The following is a 25,567-nucleotide window of genomic DNA, read 5'->3' as shown; positions in this document are numbered from 1 at the left end:
TGTGACGTGTTATAATATTTAGGGGTGGAACCGCATCATTTTTTTTCTTGTCTATGTAATAACCTAACCATCCTGCCAATATCATTTTTTTCCCCCCTTTTAGGGCTTACTGGTCCAAGCCTTGTGAGGGCTCGAACCCACTGCAAATCGTAATCGCTAGCTTTTATGGTAGCGTTTTGTAAGTGATTTTAGAAGCGATTTCCTTGCTCCTGTACAATACATTAGAGTGCAAATGCTCACAAAATGCATGTCCTGTGACTGTGATTAGCTCTAATCGCAATCGCACTAAGTGACTCACCACCATTCACTTTCATTGGCAAAGCATTTTTGAAATTGCTTTCAACTATCAGTGGTCCAAAAACGCTCACAAAAGCGCTCTAGTGGCTCCAAGCTGTAGGGGTTTTACACCTTCTTCTGGATCAACTGATATATGTGAGGGTGCAGGCTAGTGTTGTACCTTACTTTCTTTATGAACTCAATGGACATATGTGTTTTTTCAACCCAACTAATATTGAAGACTGGGTGGGCTACAGTGTTATGACATGTAGGTGGTGATAGAGTAGAATCCCTTTATAGTAAACTCCCAAGTGACCAGGAAAATGAGTTTACTATATCAGAATTGGTCTTACAGTATACCGTATATTTATATAGACATATTTGCTGGGATTTGAGGACTGAGCTGACTATATCCAGAGGTTTACTATAAAGAGATTCTAATATAGATAGATTGTAATGTTTGGACTCTGCAGTATGATAACTTTTCTGGTGGTAGTAGATGGTACACAATGTGTGGATGGCTGGGTCTTGTAAAGGGAAGAATAGACCCGAACATCAGGAGCCCAATCGGGTGCAATATGGATAATGAGCACAGATGTGAGAATAGTACAGCAAATTAGTGAATACTCACAAATCTGGGTTGCTGTGTCAAGCAGCCAATGATATCCGCATGTGGGCGAAGTACCATGCCCTCTCATGCATGTACTACATTGTCGCTGCTCCCAAAAAAATAAACTTTATGATGAACCATAAACTTTATATCACTTATCCACTGTGGTAGGTAAACTGGGACACAAAGGAAGATAAGTAAAGGGCTTCCGTCATAATATTATTGACACGTAGAAACAAATTGTATTCAACACGGAGATGACGCGTTTCACAGCCACACTGCTGCTTCATCAGGTCAATAGTCTTATAGATGCTCTGAGCTCTACACCTGACCCAATAGGCACGGTATGAAGTGGCTGTGAAACGCATTGTCCCCTGTGCTGAATAAAATGTATTTGTTTCTACTTGCAAGTTATCCTTATGAAGGAAGATTGTTATTTACCTTCGTTCTCAAACTGTGTTTATTGCTATATTCATTTCTGCCCCCTCCAGTCAATCTGTGTGTCCCATTTTTTGGATGGCCTGTAGTGTGATAACCATCCAGTACTAATAGACACTTCATAGTGTATAATGTGTGGAAAGGCTGTCGCATGGTAACATTGCTAGTGACAGTAGCAGTTGCGTAGCTAAGGAGCTGTGTAGGCCCTGATGCAAGTTTGACAATGGGGCCCCCCAAGCACCCTATACATAACAATTGATACGGTGCACCAAAACCTGCCAATGGCAGCTACAGTGTCAGAGGTGCAAGAAGGGGATGAGGAGCAGTTTGTTAATGATTACCACTATTCAAAGTATCAATAGAAGTGATTATTTTGAGTACAGGACCAATAGAGAGCTAATACTGTAGTTAAGGGAGGACCCTTCGGAGCCCCTCTGGCATCGCAACCTCTGCAACCCCTATTGCTACGCCCCTGGACAGTAGTCTGTATGCAGTGAATTGACCACATTTCAACTGAAAATAGATGGTAGAGAACATCTAATGTGTGGACATTGTTACATTGACAGCTGATTACCAATGGTAAATGGTTGGTAATATTCTGACAGGGTACAGAGCAGTATCTTTGCCGGTGCTGACAGATGGTTACACGCCACTGTGCAGTAGTGTTGGCCACAACATTATAGTTGGGATGTCACACCAGGAATCCGGAATTAACTGAGTAGAGGGATGTTTGGGTAGGAACTGGGATGGGGCTGGTGTTATCTTCATCATCATCGTCTTCGCTGTCACTTCTAGAGTCGTCACTTTCTAAATACAGCTGAGGCCGATGTTGTCTGAAGTCTGGTGTCCCCAGGACAGGATTTAAGGATACCTGGCTCTGCCGGACGCTGTATAGGATGTGGGTAGCCGGACGCTGTGGTGGAACGTGTGGCAGCCATATAGGCTGGGTGACATGGCTGGATGTGGCGGTGTCACTACAAGGAATTTTAGTGACATTAGCTTGCACTACAGAGAGATTGCCCACCCTGTGGATAGTAGAATGATTTATAGGAATGTATGCAAAAAATAATCGCTACAGTTCAAGGTTAGTGGTATCAGCTGTCACTCATTTTATGCTTTTCCTTTACCTGATCGGATCATAAATCTCAGCTTCATGCCACTTTCCTCGGCTATGCTGGTGGAGGCACAGAACCAGGGCAAAGAGGGCTAGCAATACCAGGCCCATGATGAGGGTGATTGTGATGGCAGTAAATATCCCCATCATACCAATTCCCCCTGCAACACAAGACACCAAAGTTACTCATACCTCCCAACTTTGAGATAAGGAGAGACCCATTAAGCCATTCCCCTGCAACACCCCTAATAACCACGCCCCTCCACACTCCCTAACCACACCTACCACAGAAAAATGATGATCTGCTGTGTATCTTCATTTCAGAGGTAGCGATTTCCTCCAATTTTGTAAATGATAGCTGTAGGTTTCATGGATCCAACCCTCTTACCTAGCAGCACACATGCTTATTCCCAGCATCTTTAGCTGACTGTTAGTCCTGCAGTATATACAAATATGAATTTCACACCCACAGCAGTCTCGGTTCTTTTGGGAAGATTTGAATTTGACTTAAAATATGAATGACACCGATCACCATCAGGGACTTTGCTCATTGGGGTTGGGGATAGGATTATCTTTGTGGTCAGGCACTGCTATTGGGGTCATGAGTGGGGACAGTAGTATTATGGAAGGGGGGGTCATCCGTAACGCCAGACAATGGTGTTCTTCAGCGAGATCAATCTATCAAAATTGCTTTTCAATCACTCGTACAAAGTAATTTTGCTGTGATTTTACTACCTGGAACCAATAAAAAAAGAAAGACATTGCAATTGGTGTACAAACCGCTAGCATTGAATTCAAAATCAACGGGGGGTGGAGGCGCCCAAATGCACAAAAATAGCTTATGAAGCAATAAATCGCTCAAAAAGGAGAGGCAGCCTTTTATTTGCACATACAAATGACAATGCACATCACGGGTACTTCCCCACTTCTTCAGGTCAATAAAAACAGGTGCTTTTACTGTCCTGGCTGTGTAATAAGCAGTGATGATCATAATCCGCTAATTACAATTACGCAAAATTTTGTGTGCATTTTCGCAATTACGCCTATATGTAATTACAAATTGTTCAATTGATTTTGGATGATCATTCATAATTCTGCATGAATTTACGAGTAATTTTGTACTGGCTTTAGCGGTAAATAGCAAAGCCCCATGCATGCTATTGCTACATACAGTGGGATGGGAAGGTTTGGGCAACCTTGTTAATTATGATTTTCCTGTATAAATCGTTGGTTGTTATAAAAATGTCAGTTAAATATATCATATAGGAAACACACACAGTGATAGTTGAGAAGTGAAATGAAGTTTATTGGCTTTACAGAAAGTGTGCAATAATGGTTTAAACAAAATTAGGCAGGTGCATAAATTTGGGCACCACAAAGAAGAAATAAACTCAATATTTAGTAGATCTTCTCCTTTTGCAGAAATTACAGCCTCTAAACGCTTCCTGTAGGTTCCAATGACAGTTTGGATTCTGGTTGAAGGTATTTGGACCATTCCTCTTTACAAAACATCTCTAGTTCATTCAGGTTTGATGGCTTCCGAGCATGGACAGATAGCTCTCTAACTCGCACCACAGATTTTCAATTATATTCAGGTCTGGGGACTGAGTTGGCCATTCCAGAACATTGTACTTGTTCCTCTGCATGAATGCCTTAGTGGAATTTGAGCAGTGTTTAGGGTCGTTGTCTTGTTGAAAGATCCGGCACAGCTTCAGTTTTGCCACTGATTCCTGCATATTGATGTCCAGAATCTGCTGATACTGAGTGGAATCCATGTGTCTCTCAACTTTGACAAGATTCCCAGTCCCTGCACTAGCCCCACAGCATGATGGAACCACTACCATATTTTACTGTAGGTAGCAGGTGTTTTTCTTGCTGTAATGCTGTGTTATTTTTTCTCCATGCATAACGCCCCTTGTTATGCCCAAATAACTCAATTTTAGTTTCATCAGCCCACAGCACCTTATTCCACAATGAAGCTGGTTTGTCCAAATGTGCTTTAGCATACCTCAAGAGCAGGGGCGTAACTAGAAATCACTGGGCCCCCCTGCGAATATTTGGATGGGGCCCCCCCCATAGGTGCCAAATAATCGTAATGGGGCAGCGTTTCACTGTAAATTAATTGTAAAGTGGGCAGCATTTTACCAGACAATCGTAATGTGGGCCAGAAAATCGTAATGTGGGCAGAGTTCACCAGAAAATCGTAATGTGGGCCTTTAGAAAATCATAATGTGGGCAGAGTTCACCAGAAAATCGTAATGTGGGCACCAGTCACCAGAAAATAGTAACGTGAGCAGCAGTCACCAGAAAATTGTAACGTGGGCAGCATTTACCAGACAATCGTAATGTGGGCAGCGTTCACCAGAATATCGTAATGTGGGACAGAAAATCGTAATGTGGGCAGCGTTCACCAGAAAATCGTAACGTGGACAGCATTCACCAGACAATCGTAACGTGGGCAGTGTTCACCAGAAAATCGTAATGTGGGCCAGAAAATCGCAATGTGGGCAGCAGTCACCAGAAAATCGCCATGTGGGCAGCAGTCACCAGAAAATTGCAATGTGGGCATCAGTCACCAGAAAATCCTAATGTGGGCAGCAGTCACCAGAATATCGTAATGTGGGCAGCAGTCACCAGAAAATCCTAATGTGGGCAGCAGTCAGTCACCAGAATGTCGTAATGTGGGCAGCAGACACCAGAAAATCCTAATGTGGGCAGCAGTCACCAGAAAATCGCAATGTGGGCAGCAGTCACCAGAAAATCGCAATGTGGGCAGCAGTCACCAGAAAATCGCAATGTGGGCAGCAGTCACCAGAAAATCGCAATGTGGGCAGCAGTCACCAGAAAATCCTAATGTGGGCAGCATACACCAGAAAATCGTAATGTGGGCAGCAGACACCAGAAAATCGCAATGTGGGCAGCAGACACCTGAAAATCGCAATGTGGGCAGCAGACACCTGAAAATCGCAATGTGGGCAGCAGACACCTGAAAATCGTAATGTGGGCAGCAGACACCTGAAAATCGTAATGAGGGCAGCAGACACCTGAAAATCGTAATGTGGGCAGCAGACACCTGAAAATCGTAATGAGGGCAGCAGACACCAGAAAATCGTAATGTGGGCAGCAGACACCTGAAAATCACAATGTGGGCAGCAGACACCTGAAAATCGTAATGAGGGCAGCAGACACCTGAAAATCGTAATGAGGGCAGCAGACACCTGAAAATCGTAATGTGGGCAGCAGACACCTGAAAATCGTAATGTGGGCAGCAGACACCAGAAAATCGTAATGAGGGCAGCAGACACCAGAAAATCGTAATGAGGGCAGCAGACACCAGAAAATCGTAATGTGGGCAGCAGACACCTGAAAATCACAATGTGGGCAGCAGACACCTGAAAATCGTAATGAGGGCAGCAGACACCTGAAAATCGTAATGAGGGCAGCAGACACCTGAAAATCGTAATGTGGGCAGCAGACACCTGAAAATCGTAATGAGGGCAGCAGACACCTGAAAATCGTAATGTGGGCAGCAGACACCTGAAAATCGTAATGTGGGCAGCAGACACCTGAAAATCGTAATGTGGGCAGCAGACACCAGAAAATCGTAATGAGGGCAGCAGACACCAGAAAATCGTAATGTGGGCAGCAGACACCAGAAAATCGTAATATGCCCCCCCCCCCTGGGGCCCGCTCGGAGTTTTGTGGGTGCTGGAGGGGTGGCAGCATGAGGGGAAAGCCTTGCCCACAGTCGGCGGGGAGAGGGGTAGTTCCCCCCTCTCCCTCACCTCGGGGCTCTCCCCTCTGTGCTCCCCTCCAGCTCGTAAGTGTCTGTGGGGCTGTGGTGGGCAGCGAGCGGCGGGCAGATACATACCTGCTTCCGTGCGTTCCATTGGAGACTTCTCCCTCTAGCGGCTGACGTCACTTCCGGAAGTGACGTCAGCCGCTAGAGGGAGAAGTCTCCGATGGAACGCACGGAAGCAGGTATGTATCTGCCCGCCGCTCGCTGCCCACCACAGCCCCACAGACACTTACGAGCTGGAGGGGAGCACAGAGGGGAGAGCCCCGAGGTGAGGGAGAGGGGGGAACTACCCCTCTCCCCGCCGACTGTGGGCAAGGCTTTCCCCTCATGCTGCCACCCCTCCAGCACCCACAAAACGGCCCCAAGCGGGCCCCAGGGGGGGGGCGGGCCCCCCCGCGGGCGCAGGGGCTGCAGGGCCTATTCCTACGCCCCTGCTCAAGAGGCTCTGTTTGTGCTGTGTGCGGAGAAGAGGCTTCCTCTGCATCTCTCACATACAGCATCTCCTTGTGCAAAGTGCGCCAAATGGTTGAACGATGCACAGTGACTCCATCTGCAGCAATATGAGTTGGTAGGTCTCTGGTGCTGGTCTGTTGTTGGTTGACTGACTGTTCTCACCATTCGTTGCTTCTGTCTATCCAAGATTTTTCTTGGTCTGCCACTTCGGGCCTCGACTTGAAATGAGCCTGTGGTCTTCCATTTCCTCAATATGTTCCTAACTGTGGAAACAGACAGCTGAAATCTTCGAGACAGCTCTCTGTATCCTTCCCCTAAACCATGATGGTGAACAATCTTTGTCTTTAGGTCATTTGAGAGATGTTTTGAGACACCCATGTTGCTACTCTTCAGAGAAGATTAAAAGATGAGGGAAACTTACAATTGACCCCATTAAATACTTTCTTATAATTGGATTCATCTGTGTATGTAGGTCAGGGGTCTCTGAGCTTACCAAGCCAATTTGAGTTCCAACAATTAGTTCTAAAGGTTTTGGAATCAATAAAATGACAACAGTGCCCAAATGTATGCACCACCCTAATTTTATTTAAGCAATTATTGCGCACTTTCTGTAAATCCAATAAACTTCATTTCCAATCTCAAATATCACTGTGTGTTTCCTATGTGATATATTTAACTGACATTTTTCATCATAGCAACCAACGGTTTATACAGACAAATCATAACGATTAACAAGGTTGCCCAAACTTTCGAATCTAACTGTATGTTAAGGAGAATAAAGTGGGTACAAGTCAATAACAATTTTTCAAAAAGACTTTGAAGCTTTTGAGAACATTGATTTTAAAAATGCAAAGAAAAATGGTTTTTAAACTCAGAAAAATGATAGTTTAAAAACCATTTTTCTTTGTGTTTTTAAAATCGATTTTCTCAAAAACAACAAGGTACTTTTGAACAATTTTTAACTTGTACCCAGTATTCTCCTAAAAAGGCGTCATTTCTGCTCATTACTAGTAATGAGCATGAGCCCTTCTATGATTTATGTTTTACTACTACTGTCCCGCTGCGCTCTCCTCAAATTTCCCATACTGAATAAAATCAATCCCTCAGCACGATACTGCATAGGCATTCCAACTTCCTTCACTGCACATCAGGCATACATCTCCCAGTGTATATAAATCACATCATGCTCGTTACTATTGTGGGTTTACTGCACACCCCTTTCCACCAGCAGTTCACGAGATCCAAACCACCTCAGCTTGCAGGTGAATCAAATGCTGATTGAGATTCCTCACTGCTGTACATGAATGAACCCACCAGATCACACTCTTCAATGTATCAAAATTCCATTTTAATCCATAAAAACCAAGCATAAAAACATTTTGTTGTACTGTTAAAAAGTTAACTTCCAATTGCGCTCATGAATTGCATTTATGCGCCCTCAGTTTTAATTAAAGCAGATCCGAGATGAAAAACTAACTATAACAAGTAACTTGTCTATATATCTTAACTAAAGTTTAGATAGTTTACACAGCATATCTAGCTGCAATAAATAAGCTGCTTAAATAGTTTGTTTATTTATTCCTGTGATACAATGAAGGCAGCTATGTTCCTTTTGTCACATTACACAGAGGCAAAGCTGATACCATCTTCAGCTCTCTGCATGTGGCAAATTCACTCTGCTCTCCTCCTCCCTCCTTCCCTCTGCCTCTGAAATCTCTTGGTAGTAACCTCCTCCTGCCCAGACTGATCTCCCATAAGCCCTTGCTACAGTGCCAAGGCTCTATGAAAGGCTGTGGACGAGGCTTGTTTAGTTTATAGGGAATTAGAGTATTAAAACAAAACAAAAAAAGTATTTGGCTTGAGGAATGTCCTATACACTATATGAAAGGAACACAATTATGCAATGAGTAAAAGTTTATTTCGGATCAACTTTAAGCACATCATGAATCTGCCCTGCTGCCCATCCTGCTCTTTCGCGGCGTACTGCTGGCTCACTGTAATCCCGGTACGGAAGTAGTTTCTCTCCGGTATACGTGTATCGTACATCCTCCCGGCCAGTAGGCGTACTGACATCAGACGTGCTGGCTCTGCCTTACTCGTTTCGTCCTCACTTCCAGACTCATTAAAGGCTAAGGAGTCAGCAATCTGGTTCAAATAATGTATGTATGGGCGCTTTGCTATTCACCGCCAAAGTCGGCACAAAATTAGGCGTAATTTCATGCATAATTATGAATGATTATACAAAATCAATTGAATTAACAATTTGTAATTACGTATAGGCGTAATTGATAAAATGTACACAATTTTGCGTAATTGTAATTAGCTGATTACGATCATCACTGCTTATTACACAGCCAGGGCAGTAAATGCACCTGTTTTTATTGACCTGAAGAAGTGGGGAAGTACCCGCAAAATGTATTGTCATTTTAGTGTACTAATAAAAGACTGCCTCTTCTTTTTGAGCGATTTATTGCTTCATAAGCTCTTTTGTGCATTTTGGTGCCTGCACCCCCATTTTAGTTGATTTTGAATGCAACGTTAGAGGTTTGTACACCAAATGCAATTTCTTTCTCTTTTTTTTTTTATTGTTTCCAGGTAGTAAAATCACTGCAAAATTGGTTTGTACGAGTTTTGAAGCGACCTTATACTTTTTATTTGAGATCAATCGCTCCAAAAATGTTGCGGGCCCAGCAATTGCAATCTGGTGAAGCCGAAAATGCTACTTTGGAATCGTCTCGGTTGACTTTCACTAACCCGGCATTGCTTTTGGAATGGCCCGTGATTCCAAAGTGCGGCTGAAACAGCTCCCGAGGGTCCCAGCCCTTATTAATTATAGGTAATGCCCAGGGCCAGTTCTAGTCACCTGAAGCAACACATTGTGAGGAAGTGGCGCTGTGCATCTAGGGAAGTGAAGACGGGAGTGCGAGGAGGGGGATATTTGGGGAGGGGAGCCGCCTCTTCCAGGCCTCAAATTGTTGCTGCCCTGAAGCATAATTATGCATAATTATTACGTGGTCAAGAAAATGTGGCATTCCTGGGGGGTTCTTCTATGAAGCAACGTGAATCACCATTGCTTCATAGAAGAACCCACCAGGAATGCCACATTTTCTTGACCACTTTGTCTACACCTTTTGATGGGCATATTTTTATCATCTCATCTCAGAATTATGTAGAAACATTTGCGGAGTGCTGATCTACAGACATTTGTGACTCACCGACATTGACGTGGAGCTCTATGGCACAGGACTGAGAGCCCAGCTGGTTGAAGGCTGTACAGCGATAGAGACCAGATGTCTCCGAGGAGATGTTTACCAGGGTAACAGAACCTCCATAATCTGCAAAAACAACAAACCATTGTCAGAATTAGCAGCTGAGCAACCATGGAAGCTTTGGTGGAGATTGTAAAGCTCATTTAACTCCTTCCCAACCTCCGAACGCCAATAGGGGTCGTGAAGGTGGCTCCCTCAGGACCGCTTACGCCGATTGGTGTCAAGTACTGGGGGAGTGTTTTGCAGGGGATTGTGTGCACATCCATGCTTGAGTGACGGAGCTCAGCTACGTCAACGGTCTACCAGCGGCGATCGCCGCTAGCAAACAAGAAAAAGGAAACAGCCATTTCTTTGTACAGCGCTGCGATCTACTGCAGCGCTGTACTGGGGACAGCCCTGTCACTTGGCTGTCCCCTGGAGAGGAAAGATAAAGGATCACACTCATAGGCTGGTGCCTATGAAAGACGATCCTGCTGATTGGATCTCGGAGGGTGGGAGAGAGAAAATAAATCCATTTGTGTGCTAAGATGTATGGCTCTGCAGCGAGCTATTAAAGCATAACCTAGTAATTGTAGCCATGGATGTCTTTCAACGCAAGGAAAGCATCTAAGCCCCCTTTAAATGCAGGTATAGAGTTTGCCATAACGACTTCCTGTGGCAATGCATTCCACATCTTAATCACTCTTACTGTAAAGAACCCTTTCCTAAATAAATGGCTAAAACGTTTTTCCTCCATGCGCAGATCATGTCCTCTAGTCCTTTGAGAAGGCCTAGGGACAAAAAGCTCATCCGCCAAGCTATTATATTGCCCTCTGATGTATTTATACATGTTAATTAGATCCCCTCTAAGGCGTCTTTTCTCTAGACTAAATAAACCCAGTTTATCTAACCTTTCTTGGTAAGCGAGACCTTCCATCCCACGTATCAATTTTGTAGCTCGTCTCTGCACCTGCTCTAAAACTGCAATATCTTTTTTGTAATGTGGTGCCCAGAACTGAATTCCATAGCTGCAGGCAATTGAGCGCTGACTCCCCCGAAGTGTCCCGGAATCCTCCCTCGACAAGCCTGACAAGCGCTGATTTATTTACCTTTCCTGGCACCAGTGGATCTCTGTCGGGTCCACTCTACTGTGCAGGCGCAGGAGTCTTGCCCCTGTGCAGTAGAGCGGCCCGACAGTGACCGTCTATTACCGCCTATCTCCGAGCGGAGAGCCGATACTGCGCTTGCGCTGGAGCCAGGAAGGTAAATATTTACATCCCCGCTGTTCGAGGAGCTTTATCGCCACCGCTGTGGGACCAAGGAAGACGGGGGAAGCCTCAATAGGATCCGGAGGCTTCCCCCACCCAAGGTGAGTACCCCCCAGGGGAGGGTTTTTTTTGTTACAGGTTTTCTTTAAAGGGATACTGTAGGGGGGTTGGGGGAAAATGAGCTGAACTTACCCGGGGCTTCTAATGGTCCCCCGCAGACATCCTGTGTTGGCGCAGCCACTCACCGATGCTCCGGCCCCGCCTCCAGTTCACTTCTGGAATTTTTGACTTTAAAGGATATCCCAACTGAAATGTGACATAATGAGATAGACATGTGTAAGTACAGTGCCTAGCACACAGATGACTATGCTGTGTTCCTTTTTTATTTTTCTGCCTGAAAGAGTTAAATATAAGGTATGCAAGTGGCTGACTTAGTCCTGACTCAGACAGGAAGTGACTACAGTGTGACCCTCACTGATAAAAAAATTCCAACTATAAAACACTTTCCTAGCAGAAAATGGCTTCTGAGAGCAAGAAAGAGGTAAAAAAGGGGAATTTCTTATCAGTGAGGGTCACACTGTAGTCACTTCCTGTCTGAGTCAGGACTGAGTCAGCCACTTACATACCTGATATTTAACTCTTTCAGGCAGAGAAAGAAAAAAAGGAACACAGCATAGTTATCTGTGTGCTAGGCACTGTACATACACATGTTTATCTCATTATGTCACATTTCAGTTGAGGTATCCTTTAACCTCCTTAGCGGTTAAAGGATACGGGGTAAGCCACCGGAGGGTGCCGCTCAGGCCCTGCTGGGCCGATTTACATAATTTTTTTTTGCTGGACGCAGCTAGCACTTTGCTAGCTGCGCCAGCACCCCGATCGCCGCCGCCGCGCACCCGATCGCCGCTATCCGGTGCGGCGCGCGCCCCCCCCCCCCAGACCCCTGCGCTGCCTGGCCAATCAGTGCCAGGCAGCGCCAAGGGGTGGATCGGGTCTCCCAATGACGTCCCGACGTCGCTGACGTCATTCCGCCCCGTCGCCATGGCGACGGGGGAAGCCCTCCAGGAAATCCCGTTCTTTGAACGGGATTTCCTGATCGCCTATCGCCGGAGGCGATCGGCGGGGCTGGGGGGATGCCGCTGAGCAGCGGCTATCATGTAGCGAGCCCTCGGCTCGCTACATGATTTAAAAAAAAAAAAATTTTTAAAACTGCTGCGCTGCCCCCTGGCGGTATTTTTCATACCACCAAGGGCGTTAAAGTCAGAAAACCACTGTGCCTGCACGCCCGTGTCCTCGCTCCCGCTGATGTCACCAGGAGTGTACTGCGCAGACACAGACCATACTGGGCCTGCGCTGCGCGCTCTTGATGACATCAGCGGGATCGAGGACACGGCAACGCAGGCGCAGTGGTTTTCTGACTTTAAAGTCTGAAATTCCAGAAGTGAACCGGAGGCGGGGCCGGAGCATCGGTGAGTGGCTGCGCCAACACAGGATGTCTGCGGGGGACCGTTAAAAGCCCTGGGTAAATTCAACTCTTTCCCCTGACCCCCCTACAGTATCCCTTTAAGTTACATTAGTTATGTTAATTAAAATAGATAGGTAATATAATCTCTTACCCACCCTGTTTTAAAAGAACAGGCAAATGTTTGTGATTTCATGGGGGCAGCCATCTTTTTGGTTGAAAGGAGGTGACAGGGAGAATGAGACACAGTTCCAACTGTCCTGTGTCCTGATCACCCCTCCCAGCTGCGAGCGCTAGGCTTCAAATCTCAAATTAAAAAAAAAAAAGAATTGCACCAAAGCAGCAGAACGAGAACAACAACATCAGAAATCCCATCATGCTTTGCACAGCTTCAGGGAAAAAATGCCGGATGAATTCTTCTGTGCAGTTAAAAATGAGGCTTGGGTTAGAAAATCAAAGTTCTGATGTTGTGAAACTGTTAAAGAGACACCAGGGCCTTTTCAGTGCTGAGTAGATTTTTAGTCTGGAGGTTCACTGTAACTTCAAAGTCACCATCTGCTAACTGCAAGTGCTAAGTACAAAATATTGATATGTAATGTTTTATATCGCCTAATTAAACACATGTTCTGTTAAAAGGAATTTATTTTATCCCGCAACAAATAAATACCGTAATAAAAGTCTGCAATATCTGCACTTATCTGCCCCGAAATCCAAATGACAATATGTCACAGCAAATACTGGGAGGGGCCAAATGCAGAGCTCAACCCAGCAGAATGTGTTATAAAGCCTGCCCCCCCCCCCCCCCCCCCACGGCATTACACGGTAAGAGATCTAGCCGTTTCTCACCTTCCTGGCGGGTGATCAGCACCTGCTCATTGGGGGCAATTTTCTCCCATCTGATTCGAGGAGCCGGGATCCCTTCCGTCCTTGAGCAGCGGAGCTGGATGCTGCCCCCCTCATGCCACTGGCCTTCACTGGAACATTCCGGACTGGATGGAGGGACTACAGTAAACAAACACAACTGGCTTACTACATTTGTCATGAACAAGAAAGGAGGAGAATCCAAGTAAGAAGTAGGATGGGGGATGACTCTTGAGGACTCCTTCTGCACATTCAGGACCAGGAGCCATCCACAAGCCCTTGTCAACAGGTTTATTACGGCTTGTGTGGAGAATCCAGTGGTTTCACTCTCCCGAGGTAAGTACCCAAATTGGGCACTTTTTTTCCCTACAGGTTTTTTGTAAATTAGGAGAAAATGTAGTCGCAGGTACTTTGTGGAGTGTGTTCACTCAGGTACTGCTGCGGTTCAAGGAAGAATCTCATGGATGAAAAATTTTATATGGATGGCTTACCAAGCACAGAGAGTCCTACAAGACCTATATTGGGAGTCGCCCCATCGGGTGGGTTGATGACGGTGCACTGGTACGTTCCTGTGTCTGATACCCGGGTGTGGTTAATAAAGATGCTGGCATCCTGTGTGGGCTGGAAAGCAAATCGCACTCTGCCCAAATATTCACTCAGACTCTCTACAATCTGACCCTGTTCATATGAGATGACCTGCCAGAGAGAAAGCACAAAAACTCACCATTGGGGGTTACGGTAATTCTATCCCACAATTCCCTGTTCTGTACAGTCCCTTAATTAGTTTAATGAGGTACCATGACACACTTCTTCTAATGCAAAAACGTTAACAAACTTTATTGGCATCGAAAAGTAGTGCTTCCACAAGATTTCTCTTCAAAGGTTCAACCCGCATACACAGAGAGGTTTAAGTACACCTCCATAAAATCAGTTTAATAATCTGGCTTGACGATAGTGAGCAATGACAGCGCACTCGCTTTCTTGCCACATGGCGTTATACATACGCTAGCCCTGGGGATTGTGTATTTGCGTCTGCTTGGTCAGATGCAACTGTGCTCCTTTTTTTCTATTATCTCTGGCCTTTCATTGGCCATTGAGTTAGTGAGATGTTTGTGTATACAAAGGCCTGATGAAGGGTACAATTTGCCAGAAACGAACATGTCATTGCCTATTGCTCACTATCGTCAAGCAAGATTTATTAAGCTGAATTCATAAAGGTGTACTTAAACCTCTCATTTTGTGTATGAGGGTTGAACCTTTGAAGATAAATCTTGCGGAAACACTACTTTTTGATGCCAATAAAGTTTGTAAATGTTTTTGCATTAGAAGAAGTGTGTCGTGGTACCTCATTCAACTAATTACTGGTCCTTTTACAACACATAACTATGATGGATGGATGCAGTGGATCACCCTTTTAAGAAGTGTTTTTGCTCCTTTTCACCCAAAAGTTGCTAACCCACTATATTACATAGAGTCTGTACAGTGCCTTGACCAGATTATTGAATGTGTGGCATGAATGTGCCTATTATCCTACAGGGAGATAAAACTAATCTATCAAGCTGCTGATCCATCATGAGCTACCTCTGTATTCCTTCCCATAATCCTCTGTTACTGGAAATATGGAACGGATGCTGTGTACTCACAAAACTATAATAAAGGAAGATAAAACTGATGATCCACCATGGCTCCAAACTCTCTGTTCTGTCCCATAATCCCATTACTAGAAACATGGAATTTGTAGTATGATGGGAAACTATCACTTGGCATAACACAGGGGTGTCAAACTCAAATTCAATGTGGGCCAAAATTGAACACTGGTAACTAGCCATGGGCCAACCCTAAATGTCTGGTGGCCAACTCCTTCCCTCATAAATTTCCTTGGTGTCTAGAGGCTCCCCTATACAGTTCACTGGTGTCTAATGCATCATGCCTCCCTCCCACCCCTATACAGTTCCCTGGTGTCTAGTAGTCCTACTAAAAAATGTGTTTAACTGACTCTATTTGCATCCTTTAAATTGTTATAATTCTTATTTTTAAATATTAATATGAAGGAAAATTAACTACTTTGGCCTTCTGGACGTACTAGCTACGCCCAGGAGGCTATGTGCGCGTCCGCGCGCTCCCACGGCCGATCGCGCGCGTGCATGCGCGCTCCCGGACGCAGTTCGTTAGCCTGGCAATCAGTGAATTGGGCTATGGTGCCCGATCACTGATTCCTCTCCCCCCGCTGAAAAAGCGACAGCTTCTCTCAGAAGCTTTGCTTTTTCTGGCTGTAACATACCCCATGCGTCGCTCTAAGCGTGTGTTACGCTTAGAGTGACAAAATGTAAACAAACTCATGGCCGCCATCTTGTGGCCAAAAAGTAAAACTACAACTAAAAGTGAAAAAAATACAACTCAAGACACATTTACATTATAAAACTATGGTTTACATCCCACCCTCCCAAAAATACCCAAATAAAATGTTTAATACAAAAAAAACCAAAAAAACATTACAATAAAAAAAAACATGTAAATATTTACCTAAAGGTCTAAACTTTTTAAATATCAATGTAAAGATGAAATATTTCTATTTTTTTTTATTTTAAACTTGTAAATAGTGATAGATGCAAAACGGAAAAAATGCACCTTTATTTCCAAATAAAATATTGTAATACATTGTGATAGGGACATAATTTTAACGGTGTAATAACCGGGACATATGGGCAAATAAAATACGTGAGTTTTAATTATGGAGGCATGTATTATTTTAAAACTATAATGGCTGAAAACTGAGAAATAATGATTTTTTTCAGTTTTTTTCTTATTCTTCCTGTTAAAATGCATTTACAGTAAAGTGGCTCTTAGCAAAATGTACCCCCCAAAGAAAGCCTAATTGGTGGCGGAAAAAACAAGATATAGATCAGTTCATTGTGATAAGTAGTGATAAAGTTATAGGCTAATGTATGGGAGGTGAAAATTGCTCAGATGCATAAAGTGAAAACGACTGAAGGCTGAAGTGGTTAACCAGGATAGAAAGTACTAGTGTAGTTTGAATTATAACACAAACATATAATTCTTATGAAATCTTTATGATATGTGTGACTAGGGGTATACTGGGGACGTGATCATGGATTTGGCAGGGACGTGGCTTAAAGGGACTCCGAGCTCTGAAAAAAATGGAAAGTTGTACTCACCAGGGGCTTTTTCCAGCCCAGTGCTGGTCGGGAGGTCCCACGCCGGCGTCCTGGCTCCTCTCCTTCTCCCCGCTCCGGAATGGCTGGCAGGCCGCAGCCCGGGCGACACTCTCCCGAGTGTCGGGCTGCTTCTTCCGCATATGACGCGGATTACGTTACACGCCGGCCGCCTCGCGTCATCACGGCGGCCAGCGTGAAAGTACTGCGCATGCGCGAACAAAGCCTCCTTCAAAGTGTCCTTCTTTCTTATCTCAAAAAGTTGGGAGATATACAGTTCCCTGGTGTCTAGTGGCCCTCCTCCCTTTCCTATACAGTCCCCTGGTGTCTAGTGGTCCTCCTTCCCTCACTTATAAAGTTTACTTGTTTTTAGTGTTCCTCCCTCCCCTATACAGTTCCCTGGTGTCTAGTGCTTCTTCCCCATACAGTCCTGGTATTCTAGGGCTCCACCTCCAATATAAGCTTCCTTGGTGGTCTATAGTGGACCAAACTTAATGCAAAGTGGGGAAACCACTTGAGGACCAAATTTGATGGCACGTCTCCGCGGGCTGGAGTTTCACATGTATGGGTTAACAGAAGAAACATTAAACAGCATTCAATGATATGGTGACTAGTCACATGTCTAGGAGGCAAGTACCCACTCATGCTCCACCTCCTGTACTCCCCCAGGGACAGCATCTACTCACCTGCAGAGGTTGCTTTGGTTCTACCAGAGGAGAAACCGTCCAGATGATATTGAGGCGGTTGAGAGCAGCAGTGGTTCGGAAGGAGCAGGGCAGGAGCACGGTGCCACCTCTTGTTACCTGGACACTTGGAGTGTTCACTGTCACTTTCACTGTACTGACCGCTGAAAGGGACCAGAACATTGTCACTATGGTGGTCACATGACACAGAAGAGAATGTCAGTAAATATGGCTGTTACAACCACCCCAGTTAAAGAAGAGAGAGAGGGATTCCCTCAGATACTCCCTGCTGTTAGAAAGAGTCCAGAGGTCACACAGATGCAGTTTCATGCTGTGTACGATACATAGTGTATGAAGAAAAATAAAAATACAGCGATTGTGGAGCAGCAGCAGTAAACAAATTAGCTTTCAGTTGTTCAATAGCAAAAGCAGTAGCGTAACTGCAATTTACTGTGATGGGGCCTCCCAGTGTTCAAACCTTGCCTTCCTTTGGTGCCCTTCACAGCCTTGGGGCCCGTCTCACAAAAGTCATAAAACAAGCGTGGCATGATCTTCACACCCATAACAAGTGTAGCCACAAAACCACCTGATCTGGAGTATTTATGCCCTGTATCGGAGGAAGGGAATGTTAGTAGTTGGGGCCTCCCACAGCTCTGGGCCCCCCTGCAATCTCAGGGGATGTTCCCCTCTAGTTATGCCCCTGAGCAAAAGCATTCTGATTGGCTGCACTGTACATCTACTCCACAGTTGTTTTTTCCCTGCCTCTGATAAATCAGCCTCATTCAATAAATCTTCATCAGTGCAGGAGACACACCTAATCATCTACCTGATCCAGTCACCAGTGAAGAAGGTATAATACTAGGTATTCAAGCTCATTAGTGTAGGAAAGGCAGTTACTGCGCTACCTGATTCAGCCACTAGAGGGATACAGTAATACTTCAAGCCTCATCAGTACAGCAGAGTCCAGCATTCCTCTACCTGATTCAGCCGTATTAAAGCAGGGGGATTAGCCATACTATGCCAGGGAAAAAAACACATATGTAAGTAGATAAATACTTGATCTACTTACATAACACATGTATTGTACTGTCCACGTTTTGATTTCAGTGAATTTTATATAGTAAATAAAGAGAATTCTGTTCCTGGTGGGAACCATGTCTTTTGCCCACAGTTTAGGCAAAATCCTGATGTCATTGCTTCCCTTAACTTTTTTTTCTTTTCTCCTCCAATCGCTGAGCCATCTCAGTCTTGCTTGTAAACACAAGTGAGCAGGTGATCGTGTTTCAGATAAGCAGCTAGGCAGGGAAATAAAGGGAAGAGGAGGAATATATTATACAGTAGATAAAAAGAACCCCCAGCATGCAACTGTTTGGCACTGACTACTAAAGGGCCAGTGCTCCTTAAAGCAGACCCAAACCAAACATTGTTTTTTAATTCAAAATATTTAGTTGCACCACTTCGACACATATAAAGATAAATAAACACTCCTTCAAGCCTATGAGCATTTTAGTGCATGCTTTTCACCCTTCTCTTTTCACAACTAGGGTTATACAGGTGGCAGCCATTAGCAATTCCTCCTTTGCCAGACACCACCTACTCCACCAGTTTGCCGGATTCTGTCCCGGCAATATGAAAGGAAGGGAGGGGTTCAGCCAATAAATGTAAAATATTTTATATTTGTCATCATGCAGCTGAAAAAAGGCTGCTATTTAATTTTATAATTTAGAAAATAGATTTTATTTCTGAAATCTTGTATTTTTAATTTGGGTCCACTTTAAGTATGTGATAACTCCAAATCATAACAGCTGAAAAAGTTTTGAAAATTTTGAATGCAGAATTAGCATCTTTATCGCTTAATACACTCAGACCAGTTGCTGTTGAAATTTTATTTTTATGGTGACAATCCCACTTTAATTGGAGCTAGCTAGATATGACTCAAGGGTCATATCCTATTCAAGATGAAGCTCACTGCATGTTAGTCACTAATCAACTGGCCATCACATGTAATACTGACAAATTCAATAGCCAATTTTACCTGTGCAACAGCTGAGCCTGAGTGGAATAATAGCTATTTGCTTGAGCGTTGCTTATAGCTGCCGCGCAATGAGGAGGGAGGTTTTGTGCTGTGGAGCTGTCTTTCAGCACTGCTAACTCGCACACAACTATGAGATCACCGTCAAACTGTTGGGCAACCTGCACGCTCCCAATGTCCGTTGCCGCTTACAAAACACCTGGTGCTACATGCCAGGCCCCTGTGGCACCATTGCTCCCTGCTGCTATTGCACCAACCAGCTGGTACCGTCGCCGCTCTCCACTGCTTCTTTCTGTCATATTAAAAACTGAAACCCCAGCAAAAACGCATATTCTAGGCACCTGCCTGGGCTCCCCATTGGTTTACTAGACTGACCAATTGGAATACTCCTCAATGAGACCATAGACCAATGGTGAACCTTGGCGTGAGAGTCAAAGATGCTTTACCAGGGCTCCCTGTTTTGTAGAGCAGTGGAGTCCCGACAAAGAGAAGTGGGTGGTTGTGACTGTGTTGGTGCAATGAGTGCTGAGGGTAAAGGCTAAACAAGGCTCCCAGATGCCGTATGAAGCCGGTGGCAGATGAGGAATACGGACTTTGCATCTGCTTCAAGCAAATGAAAGGTTACTGCTCATCTGCCTTCATGCTTGGCAGGAAGTGTCACTTCACTGCAGCATGAATGGGGCAATAGGATAGGTGGAAAAGAAAATCCATGGGCGGCACGGTGGCGTGATGGTTAGCGCTCTCGCCTTGCATCGCCGAGCTCCCGGTTCAAATCCCAGCCAGGTCAACATCTGCAAGGAGTTTGTATGTTCTCCCCATGTCTCCGGGCACTCTGGTTTTCTCCCACATACCAAAAACATATAGATAAGTTAATTGGCTTCCCCCTAAATTGGCCCTAGACTAAAATATACATACACTACACAACACTACACAATCTAGACATATGACTATGGTAGGGACTAGATTGTGAGCTCCTTTGAGGGACAGTAAGTGGCAAGACTATATATACTCTGTACAGCCTTGTGGAAGTTTTTGGCGCATAATAATAATCCATGCAAGGTTTTTTACTGCCTGCCAAGTGCTAAGTGGAGTAGGATAACAGATAGGAACAATAACGTAATAGGATAGGGCCACAGCACATTTTCTCCTAAGTTTTCTCTTAGGAGATCATTTTAAATCTCCTGTTTAACCCTTTCAGGTCCCAGGCGATTTTGCATGGGGGTGGGGTGTTTGGGGGGCTCAGGCAGCCAGATCCCTGATAGGGCTAAGCTGGGTTTGGTGTCCCCGGGTGGCCAGGTGTCCCCCGTATTGCAGGCAGCCTTTACTCACCTCCCAGGCTCCAGCGATGAGCAGCTGTGGACCCCTCCGCTCTGGCCGGCATCCCTGCTCGTACTGCCACTATGTCCCGGGTTGAAGCTTGATGACGTCATCAAGCCGGGACCCAACACTTACGTCAGAGCAAGTGGGGATGCCGGCCAGAGTGGAGGGGAGCGCCGATCGCCGGGGGAACGTCAGGAAGGTGAGTGGATCCTCTTCTCCCCACCGCCGCAGCTCAGTGATCATTACGATCCGCCGGCAGTTGTAGCGATCACGTGATCAGGAGCCAATCACCATGGCTCCTGATCACTGAGGGGAGATTTCAGCTGTCATATGACAGCTTAATCTCCCCTCTCAGATGCGCACGATCGCGGAAATGGCAGATGGCGTAAATCCTACGCCGCATCAAGCTTAGACAGCCACAAGTGCGGTGTAGGATTTACTGCAGACGGTCCAGAAAAGGTTAAAATAACTTCATCACTATATTTATTCCACACAAATTGTTCTTTGTTATATACTGTATGTGTATTTTTGCTGAGTGATATAATTTAAAGGACAAGTGAAGAGAGAGGTATATGGAGGCTGCCATATTTCCTTTTAAGCAATACCAGTTGCCTGGCTAGCCTGCTGGACATCAGCCTCTATTGCTGGGAACACACAATGCAATTTCCCGTCTGATCGACGGGTGATCGGATGGGAAGTTGTACCGTGTGTTTATGTCCAAACTGCTCCCAATCAATAAAGGAATCGATTTTCTGATGATAACTTCACAAAATCGATTCCTTTCTTGATTGGAAACAGATCGGACATGTTAAAAATAATTGGCCGATTCCCGTTGATCGGATGGGAAATTGCATTGTGTGTTCCTAGCATAATACTATGGCCATAGACCCTGAACAAGCATGCAGCAGATCAGGTGTTTCTGACAATTATTGTCAGATCTGCAGGTTTGTTTCTGGTGTTATTCAGGCACTACTGCAACCGAAAATAACTCAGCAGGGCTGCCAGGCAACTGGTATTGTTTAGTGCCCGTTTCCACTGCTGTGGAAATCAGGCCGTATCCGCAGAGTTTCCTCCCAAAAGCAGATCGCATGAGGAAACTCTGCCATAGGGGATAACGCTGCCGCCGTCCGAATCGCTTGCCTTAGCGATTCAGCAGATATTGCAGCATTTTGCCGTTCGCAGCAACGAATCCCATAGCCGTGCATGTGCCGCCAGGCATCTCTCAGCCACGCGTGACAGCTAGTGGAAACGGGTCCTTAAAGGGAAATAAATATGGCAGCCTCCATATTCTTCTCACTTCAGTTGTCCTGTAAGCCTCTTGTGGTCCTATACAGGGCCGGTTTAAGCAACAATGGGGCCCCAGTGCAAAATAAACCTGGGGGGCCCCCCCAACATATACCCCAAAACAAAAATCGGCATTAGGGGACCTTTTTTTCAGCTGGTATAGTCAGGGTGTGAAGTCTCAATCGGTCAGAGCTCCACATTCTGGCTATCCCAGCCTGCATGGGGGACAAGGGGTTAAAAAGTTTCAGGAGGGGGGACCCCACATAATTTTTTTTTTTTTTTTTAATTCCCACACTCTAAACATAAATAAAAATTGGGAAAATAGGAAAAAATGCCAGGGATCTTCATACAGCCATATTGCGGCTGTATAGCGATCCCTGGCCAAAGCGATGCGGCTGCGTATAGACCCCCTGGAAACCCCGTCAGGAAATTTATTGCGCTTTTGTTTGATGCATGTAAAGTTACACTACCGTTAGGTTTGCTACTAAAAGTGACATTTACCGCATTTAAAACTATACTTTTTTCCTTCTAAACTTTAAAATCGATTTTCTCAAAAACTATAAGGTCTTTTTGAAAAGACAGGATACATGATTTTTTAAGACACTTTTTTATTGATCTGAGGAAGCGGACTGTGATCTGCGAAACGCGTTGTCTACAGAGTGTCTGATTTCCATTTAATACATTTTTTTTACCTATTGAGGCTTGTTCCCTTTGTTTAGTGGGAAGCCAATTTTATATATATTAGTGGCTTGCAAAAGTATTCGGCCCCCTTGAAGTTTTCCACATTTTGTCACATTACAGCCACAAACATGAATCAATTTCATTGGAATGCCACGTGTAAGACCAATACACAGTGGTGTACACATGAGCTGTTGAATGAAAATCATATATGATTCCAAACATTTTCTACAAATAAATAACTGCAAAGTGGGGATAACTGGGGGGGGGGGGGGGGGGGGGGAGGGAGGGCGTGCCTGAAGTAGGTGGTGTTGGGCCTGTTTGTCACTTAAATGGTGCTAATCTCTCTTGTTGCTGAAACAGACTACACTATATATTCTTTTTGTTCAATTTATTTTGGTCTTTGGGATCTGATTGTGAAGGGCCTGAGGACTGAGCGCAACTATAAAGCTACATACTCACGGGGGACAATCCGTTGCATGCGCGCACGCGAACAGGGAGCGACAGCTCCCTGCCGGCGACAGCTGTCCACACGTCTCGCCAGAAAGGCAGAGACGCGGCGGAAGCTGTTTGTGATTGGAGCATCCCCCGGCCGGATGCTCCATTCACTCGCGTAGCCTCGGTCTCCTGTTTCTAGCCCGCGTACTCACGCGGGACTAGCGACAGTTCCGGCGAAGTTGCGGCGACAGCTGTAGCCGGCGATTTAACATGTCAATCGCCGGGCGACAGCTCCGACGGGCGACGGTTCGGGGCGCGCGCGTTATACACACGGGCGACCTGTCGCCACAACACGCGCGTGCCACGTGGTTGCGGCGACGGCCATACCCCGTGTGTATGGGCCTTTAGGGAAAAGTGGATATGTGGGACAACTGATATATATCTGTCTATACAGAAATATATGGGGACTTATTTGACATATTTAGGTTAACATACATTTACAGGAAGGGTTAAAAAGTAGTGAGTACACGATGTATGGTACTCTAAAAGAATGTAAAAGTGCTGTTGATTAAAATCACTTAATGTATTAACACTTGGAAATGTAACAATACTGTGGTCATACCTGGGATTGCGAAAAAAACGCTGTATATGTGTAGAGAGATAGAGTATTGCAGCAAAAGGGAAGCAAAAGGATCATCTGGCTTCCCTTTTGCTGCAATACTCTATCTCTCTACACATCTACAGCGGTTTTTTCGCAATCCCAGGTATGACCACAGTATTGTTACATTATCCAAGTGTTAATACATTAAGTGATTTTAATCAACAGCACTTTTACATTCTTTTAGAGTACCATACCTCGTGTACTCATTACTTTTTAACCCTTCCTGTAAATGTATGTTAACCTAAATATGTCAAAGTCCCCATATATTCCTGTATAGACACATATATAGCAGTTCTACCATATAGACCTAACTCACCTTGACATTTTATATAACTATGTCCTTTAGGACCTGCTAGGGTCAGTGTTTTAATATAAACTGCTTCTACTGGGTTTTACTATATATATATATATATATATATATATATATATATATATATATATATATATATATATATATATATATATATATAAATATATGTCTTAAATACATTTGCATGTTTTTCTGTTATACAATTGTATATTACGCTGTAAGTTTGAACATGTTTCGAGATCTATCTTGTCCTAAGTACCCATTCTTGTTCTTAAAGGCACGGAATACGACCCGAGGAAGAGGGTTTCCGCGAAACGCGTTGTCAATAGTGCCAATAAGGTTTACGTTTTTTATCATACTGATGTTCTACTTTATAAGGTAGGACCGCATTTTTGTATACTATATATGATATAAGCTGCCATATGACATTTGTAAAATAACTACCTCCTTCATTGAGTACTAGACATATACCGTGTCACGAGTACCCCGGGCGCCTCCTATCCTTTCCAATCTACGTTTCACCCCAAACCTGGGGTTACCACTGCGGAAGGTGGACCCTTTTCAAGGAGCAGCGACCATCGATACCCGGACACAAGGCCAAGTGGGGACGGTACTTCCCCACATGCTGAGCCGAGTGGTTGCCTTCAGCAACCCACCTTTGTGAGTACATTCGACACTTGCTTAGCTGTCGTTACCCATTGCTTTACGATACTACACCTACACCAGATTGGGCTCCCGGTCTCCTCCCGTCCTTTTCTCTACCCTTTCTACCATACCCATACAATGTAAACACTTTTTTATCCATGGTGAGCTTGTTGCATTATGTCACAGAAATCACAATCCTGACATACAAGAAACTCTCCTCTCCACAGGAGCAATTCACTGAATGAGAAGGGAGGAGACATTCCTGTAGTGCGTACATTTCTCTGCACCTTGGATGCTTGCAGTGAACACAACTTCTTCTCTCCCCCGGTGTATTCACTGATATATAGAATAGAGGGGTGTTACCTGTCAGGGTGAGCAGCAGGGGCACTGCCAGGTGGGAGCAGCCGGTCATGGTTTGGGTGGCACATGAGTGTCTCAGCGGTACCCAGGAAATACAGTGACCTCCGATAACTCCGTCACTCAGGGGTCTGTGTCCCCTCTACTTGTCTCACTTTGTTCCAGCTCCCTCCTCCCTCTCACCCCCCAGTGACAGGTCACCCTCCTCTGCTAGGCCCCCGCCTCCTGGTTATTTGCTGAATTTAATACGCTCCATTTCCCAGGTCATTATTTCCCATGTCCATTCACACTGCTCTGTATACATTCAGGAATGCTGGCTCTGGCTTCCTGTGTCTCAGAGCCACCCCACACATGATGAATCCACCATAGAGTGCCCCCCACCACCTTTCCCCCTTTCACAACGTGCACCCCAAGAGGAATGGGACAACGCTGCCCCAAACTGTCATTTACTAAAGAA

The 25,567-nt window shown here is 45.0% G+C and overlaps 1 protein-coding gene across 1 annotated transcript; it reads right to left on the bottom strand.

The window, feature by feature from the left end:
- Positions 1 to 14: 14 nt before the first annotated feature.
- Positions 15 to 25,246, bottom strand: LOC137532396 (immunoglobulin superfamily member 11-like). The gene is made up of 7 exons (XM_068252832.1): positions 25,117 to 25,246; positions 17,389 to 17,549; positions 14,021 to 14,225; positions 13,515 to 13,670; positions 9,906 to 10,025; positions 2,452 to 2,599; positions 15 to 2,349 (listed from the first exon to the last, which is right to left on the bottom strand). Exons 1-7 carry the CDS (start codon positions 25,163 to 25,165, stop codon positions 2,016 to 2,018), a joined length of 1,173 nt encoding a protein of 390 aa, XP_068108933.1. The 5' UTR covers positions 25,166 to 25,246; the 3' UTR covers positions 15 to 2,015.
- Between the last annotated feature and the right edge of the window lie 321 nt (positions 25,247 to 25,567).

The sequence above is a fragment of the Hyperolius riggenbachi genome, chromosome 9 (assembly GCF_040937935.1).
Source record: "Hyperolius riggenbachi isolate aHypRig1 chromosome 9, aHypRig1.pri, whole genome shotgun sequence".
NCBI classification, from domain to species: Eukaryota; Metazoa; Chordata; class Amphibia; order Anura; family Hyperoliidae; genus Hyperolius; species Hyperolius riggenbachi.
Note: the sequence above shows the minus strand (reverse complement) of the source record. Positions and strands in the feature narration are given on the sequence as shown.